The 6,672-nt window shown below is 54.7% G+C and overlaps 1 protein-coding gene across 1 annotated transcript in view; it reads right to left on the bottom strand.

The window, feature by feature from the left end:
• COL27A1 (collagen, type XXVII, alpha 1) overlaps window positions 1-6,672 on the bottom strand; it is a 124,647-nt gene that overhangs the window by 106,621 nt on the left and 11,354 nt on the right. Inside the window, exon 4 of the mRNA XM_012721232.1 lies at window positions 2,052-2,151. Coding sequence (XP_012576686.1) covers window positions 2,052-2,151 — 100 coding nt within the window. The remainder of the gene's footprint in view (window positions 1-2,051; window positions 2,152-6,672) is intronic.

Consider the following 6,672-nt stretch of genomic DNA (forward strand, 5'->3'; position numbering starts at 1 on the left):
AGCTGTACTCACAGAACAAATGCTGGGTCAGATCATATAAAGATGGGTTGCAAGAATCAAGGTCTCCCCATCAAGTATTTTTTAAACCAATGTATGTAAATTGTTTTTTAGATATAATGCTAGTGTGCATTCAACTTTTACATGTACTTAGAAACAAAAAGGCTTGGGTGACCTCACTTTATGGCTGGACTCACTTTATTGCACTGCTGTGGACCCAGTATGGTCAGGACTCTAATGTCCCTTGTATTACAGTGGTCTGGTCCAGCCTTCATCACAGTTCCCCCCAACCTATAATACCTCCCTCGTCTGTCTCCCCGCTCTCCCCTCTTCAGTCTTCCTCCCCACAGCTGCATTTACCTCTCCTGGGAACTCAACAACGTTCATTGGCTCCCTGTGGTCCACAAGGGAAAGGTCTAACCCTGCAGGATGGCATTCCAGGGGCTCCTGTCTGGCCTCACCTATCTTGCAGGAGGAGGCAGCCAGACAGCCTGCACTGACCTTTGCACACATCTGAGTTTTGCCACTTACTATAAGTGGGAGGCTTTGTACAAGCCCCTCAGTCTCCACCACTCGCTCCACAAAAGGATTCCGGCAACTCCGAAGGACGAAAGGAGGATGAACTACGCTCCTGATGGGAAGAACTAAACACGGAGCCTTTGAAGGAAGCCAGGCTTTCGAGGATGTGTGAAGCCTGGGGAATTCATTTGTTTCAAGTAACCATCAACGAGATTCCAGGTTTCCTGCCCAGAGTTAAAATCAGTGTTGAAAACCCAGTACGGCCTGGCTGGTAATTAATCCAGATCTCACACTGGGCAGCCTGAGCGCATAGTTCTGGCCTGCGAACACCACGTGCTCACTGGTCCCTGAATGAAAGTCAGCGGAGAGATCCAGACAGGCAGATATGGGTACCAAGGTCCCAGGTCAGTGCAAAGTATGAGTGGGGCGTGACGGAAGAGGCCTGCCGCGTGACCGCAGGAGAGTCTGGCCTCTGGCCTCCAGGTACCTCTGGCCAAATTGGAGGCAGTCTCTCCCACTGAGAAGGCAGCAGGTCACGGATGCGGGGACAGCTTCCTATTCAGAGGGCGGTGGAGGATGGTGTAAGACTGGGGGCCCGCATGCCCACTCCTAGCTGTGTGGCTTTGGGCAACCTGTTTCCAGTCTCCAAGCTTAAACCATGTTTAACTGTGAAATGAGGGTGACGCTCCTAGCTGACAGGTAAACCGTGCTAAGTCTGGAGATTAGCACATAGTTAATACCCCAAAGGTAGCTATTTCTGTGAAGTAAACCACCGGAAATTACCCAACTCAAATGTTAAGCCACTCTCCCCAGCCGGCAAGCAGTTTGTCTTCTTGGAAGGCTCTCCCTAACCTGATTCTTTCAGGGGATCCAGAAATAAAGGGAGGTTCAAGGGGTTAAGGCTAAGCAGGTAACGTTATCATTCCCAAGCTCTTTTAACAGGTGAGAAACCAGAGAGGTCAAGTGATTTGCCCAAGGCCACACAGTGAACAGGCAGAGCCTGAACTAATGCAAGGATGATTTGACTTCTTTTCCTAGCCTGGGCAGCTCCCACATCCACCACCTTGGGCAGGTGAGTTCTGACTAGGTGCACGACCTCGTTAAGTCTTCCAAGGGGTGATCATTTCCTCCTCTAGGTCATCCAGGGGGACAGGAAAGGTGAGAGCATGCATGCCACAGAGAAGAGAGCCCACACCCAGAGAAGCAAAGGGCTTTTGAGGGCTCCAGGAAGGGGCATCATCTGTGGGAGAAGTTCCCTCAGGGATGCTGGCAAGGCTGCAGCTGTGGAGACTGGACACTCCCTCCTGGTATTTCTTTTACCCTAGAAATGGGGGCATCCAGGCTGCAGTGTGACCTCATCCACAACATCTGCAGAGCAGAGTCTATGCCAGCTGGGACCCACGGCCCAGCTTGGAGATGGCAGCGCCCAGCCCGACTCCAGACACGGCCGCCAGCCCTCCGCTCTCCCGACCTGGCCTGGGCCACCATTGCCCCACTGCAGCCACAACCCTGACCCTCCCCTACTCAGAGCTCACTTTGTTCGCAGGCACCGCCGGCCCCTCTGCCCCGAGCCGAGACCCTGCCTGTTCTCCATGCAGTGGAAAAATGCTGCCATTTCTTTCCAAGGTCCGCAGCCTGAAAAGGCAACTCTGGATGATTCACAAGGTTGGGGTGGGATTTTCCACTTCACGCTGCAAACAACAGGGCCTCTGAGAGGACCCAGAGCCGAGGGGGGCGTGAGCAGAGGTGGGGGCTGCAGGCCTGGCTGGGGTAGGCGGGCGAGGCCTGGGCTTGCGACTCACGCAAAGGGAACCATGGTAACAACCAAGCAGCCCCCGCTCTGGGCTTTCCCCAAGGGTCCTGGCCTCCGACAGCCAGACCTAGGGGAACCCCATTCACGGAACAAGTCCACCCTTGTGTCCAGCTGCAAGGGCCTGCCTGCCAAGCCTGGTGGAAAGAAGTAAGTCCCGGCTGGCATAGCCCCCCGAAAGCAGCCAGAAAGGTTTCACAGGCCTGGGAGACCCGAGTCCAGTCCTGCCCCGGGACCTGAGCAATGACCTTTCAGTGTCTGGGCTTTTGCTCAGTGCCTGCAGCCTGGTGGGGGGCAGAAGGGGCCCTCAAAGGCCCGCCCACCCTGTAAACATTGAGCTCATGATTATTTCCAAGAACAGCCCAAAGGGTGCTGGGCCGTCCCCAGTGTCTGTGCTAGCAAAGGACCTTCTGTGACAGAACTCACAAGTTTTGAGCACGTCTTGTGCCTCCAGGCCTCAGTTTATCTAGCTGTTTAGCGGGCATGGAAAACCCGTCTTGTCAGCGAACATGTGTGTGCATGGCTGATTTTCTGTGCACAGACCCATTTGGGGCCCTGGGAAGCTGACCTCTATGAGCTACCCCCAGGCAACTTGCCCTCTGCTTTTTAGGGCTGGGCGTGGCCAGAGGGAAGGCTCTAACAAGATACTACGGAGCAAAAGGAGGGAGTAGGTGGTTGCTCCTTAAACTGCTTCTTCTGTTGTGTTGTCGTTTGGCCCCAATTGCTGGGGAAAACCCTGTTCACTGCTGAATTCTCTTAAGGTTCTGGCAGCACATTTCCCTCCCCTAAGGGTCGACCCTGTGTGCCTTACCAGCCTCTGCTGGTATCTGGGAAGCTGCCCAGCCTTCTGTAAATAGCCCCATCCGTACACTCTCCTCAGTTAGCCTGCTCCTGCCTGGAGCCGCTGGAGACAGCCTGCAAACAGCTGTTTGTCACACAGACCCTGGCACACAACTTGCTAAAGGAAAGCAAGACATCCCGCCTTCACTGCCCACCTTCTGCCTAAGTGCAGAGGGCTAAGGGACAGTGGCCGTCCTGCCTCGAAGCCCCTCCTCCTTCCGCTAATCAGGAGTCGCTTTTCCATTCAGGTCCTGGGCTAGATAGACCCACGGCTATCCACTTGCCTCCCAATGGCAAGTTACTTTCGAGCAAGGCTTGTCAAGCAAATATCAGGCTGTGTCCAGACCCTCCTGGTTCTCTTAATACAATACCCCCGTAAACCACCAGTCACAACAATCTATTGCGACCCAGGTTCTATGATGGCTGTTTCTCATCTCACATAAAAACCTAAAAAGGCAGGTGGCACCGTCTTCCCATTTTGCAGAGGCAGAATCTGAGGCTCAGAGAGGCTAAGCGACTGGCCAAAGGTCACACAGTGCCTGGCACCAGAGAGGCACACAGTTAACATTTGTTGAAAGAATGAAAGGATGGCTGGAGAAGGGAAGAGTTCAAATCCAGGTCATTTCAAATCCAATCCGCGTGCTTTTACACTCCAAATGGCCTCCTGACCCCATCAGCACAGAGATCTGTGTAACCTCAAGGAGCTTGGCCTGGGAGTCAGGACAACCATCCTTTTGTGAGGATCAAATTCCTTCATTCATTTCCTAGATAGTCATGGAGCATCTGCTGCGGGCCAGGACCTCGGCCGATTTCCCCGAGGTGACGCTTGCAAAAAGTGCATGCACGTGCCAATGCCAGCGGCCTGACACTAAATAAATAAGGCCTTCACTCGCCTCCTCCTGGGTGTGGGGCTTCCGAGCAGCTTCTGTGCAGCCTCTGTGAACCACAGGATCCCCGCCCCAACTCAGGACCAAACTCAGCTTTTCCATGCTCCTTCCCCACTCCCGCTCCGGGGGCCCCCACAGAGCTCCCTTGTATGTGGCTGCAACTCCGGGCAGGCCTGGGCCCAGAACTCAGGATCCACTCTGCCAGTCTGCCTCATGCCCCTGGAGACCTGGCAGAACAGGTCCCACACAGCCACTGCACCCCTCTCAGGCTCTGCAAGTTCCCACAGTCACTTCCAAGGAGGGAGCTCTTCCAAATGAGATGTGGCCTCAAGGAGAAGCTCCCCAGAGTCACTCAGCCAAACCAGATCTCAAAGGTGGCCCTGGAGATCACCCAAAGTGCTGGATCACCCAAAGAGGTGGATATTGCTATCTTCCATTTTGCAGAAACTGAAGGGACAATCAGGGTCACAGAACTGGTCAGGGGTGGCGGCAGGATTTGAACCCAGGACTAGGGACCAGGTAAGCCCTGCGCCCCCTTTCCCACAACTTCAGCCCTGCTGGGCTCAACTCCTGAATAGATATGCGGCCTGAGGGCACATAAGAGAGGACAGAAGGAGCCAGAGTCTCACTCAACGATGCCACTAGACTGTATCATTGCCGATAGCTGGTGAAATGTAAATGACTGCTTTGCTGTCTACCACACAGCTGAGTGGGCAAAGCTTCTAAAGGTTTCCTGGTTGTTACTGGAAGGAGGTTAGTTTCCAAGATGGGGTGCAGGGCAGGGAGCATGGGCAGGAGGCTACCCAGAATATTGACAAAGCACGTGCTCATCTCATCCAAGAGAAGCAAAAGAGCCGTGGATCCTGCAAGGACATGCTCAGTGCTCTCGGCCGAGACGTCTGTGCCTCCAACCCGCATCCCCTCATCTGCACAGTAGGAGCTGGCGCACACATCCTGCTCCCCGAAACAGCTCCATGAGGCCCTAGAAGGAGCTCCATGAGGCCCCAGAAGTAAGTGGCTCCTAGCCGGGATGGGTACTGGAACAGAAGATTCTTTGGCTGTGAGCTCTCTTCCTCTGAGGTCAATGGGCCGGGGCTGACACATCTCTGAAGCCCCCAGCATCCTGGTCCTGAGTCACAGAGTCTCAGACAGGACACTCCAGGGGGCAGGGTGAAATGTGCTGGTCAGCTACTGCAGCTGGACCATCAACTTCAGCTCCGCCTCCTCTGTGCTGTGTGGCCTCCGGCAAGTCTTGGCCCTCTCTGGGCACAGCCTCCAGGCTCCGCCCCTGTCTGAATGATCCCTAAGCGTCTGTGCACTAAACAGATGGACTCCTGTGCTTTCTCTGATCCTGAGGAACAGAGAGGAACCAGCTCAAGGAGGAGATCTGGCAGGAGGCCAGCGCTTGCTGAGCCACATCACCAAACCCAGGGGCAAAGTCTGAGGCTCAGATACACAACAGGCCCCCGGGGCAGACTCTCCACCCCTCCAAGCCGCTCCTGCTCCAGTCCTGCTGGCTTGGACCCACCCACACCACACACAGCCCCGGGATGAGGGGTTGGCCTCTTCTTTGAGATGGGCCATGAGGTCTGGGTGGAGACCCTGAATCTTATCAACCTGTCAGAGGGGGCCAATTCACCCCCTTTTGACCTCAAAGCCAGTGAGCCCAGCACCCACGCAGGTCGGGAAGCTGAGCTGATGGGGCCCAAGGCACCTGGTGCCTGGACAGGCTTCCTTCTCCTTTCCCAACTCAGCTCCCAACTCAGCTCCCAACTCTGCCCTGCCAATTTCAGAACACGGACTTGAGCAGAACGTTGACATAATTGCAAAGCAATGCATACAATTTCCATAAGTTCCACAATATGGTAATAATAAAAACGGGCCCGTGGTCCCCTTGGAGACAGGCTGAATAAATATTATTCCTAATGATTATTAAAACTCATTAAATGTGTTTGGAAGGTCCGGAATTCCCACCGTCTGCCACTGTCTCCACGTGGTAGGGAGTCTAACCCCAAACCTGGAGCCCGGGGGAGACCCGGTCCTGGGAAGGGAGGCACACATTGGTCATCTCCACGGCTGGGGACCAGAGCAGAGGCCCAGGCTTTCTGGAAACTCCATCGAATCACTCCCCACCCGGAGGAACTGGCTTCCAGCCTCAGAAAGGTCGTTGCCCCTGGAGACATTCCAAGCAATCTGGAAGCATCGACCCTGAGAACATGCCTGCACAGACTATGTTCTTTCTCCTTTCCTTGACTGCCTGGGTCCAGCTTGACCCTCCTCACCCCAAGCCCCTCTACCAGGGGCCCCAAATGAAACGTCTATGGGAGCTAAGCAGGCCGCATACATGGGGGGGGGGGGGAAAGTGGGGTTGGACTACCCGAGTGGAAGCTGTGGGGCCAGAGCAGACAGAAGCGGGCTCGTCTCATCCGCGGGGCCAGCCTTGACCAGCTGCGGCCAGGGGGCCACCACGTCCCTCCACCTTCCAAGGGAAGTAGGTCGCCAAGTTTTTTATAAGAAATCTTTCACATTTTTAAATGTTAGCAACTGATTAAATATTTAAAACAATGCTGAGTGTGCCAGACAAAGCACAGCCAGGACTGCCCATGTGGACCTTTGTCC

Source organism: Condylura cristata, unplaced genomic scaffold, assembly GCF_000260355.1.
Source record: "Condylura cristata isolate star-nosed mole 26May11 unplaced genomic scaffold, ConCri1.0 scaffold00006, whole genome shotgun sequence".
In the NCBI taxonomy this organism is placed as follows: domain Eukaryota; kingdom Metazoa; phylum Chordata; class Mammalia; order Eulipotyphla; family Talpidae; genus Condylura; species Condylura cristata.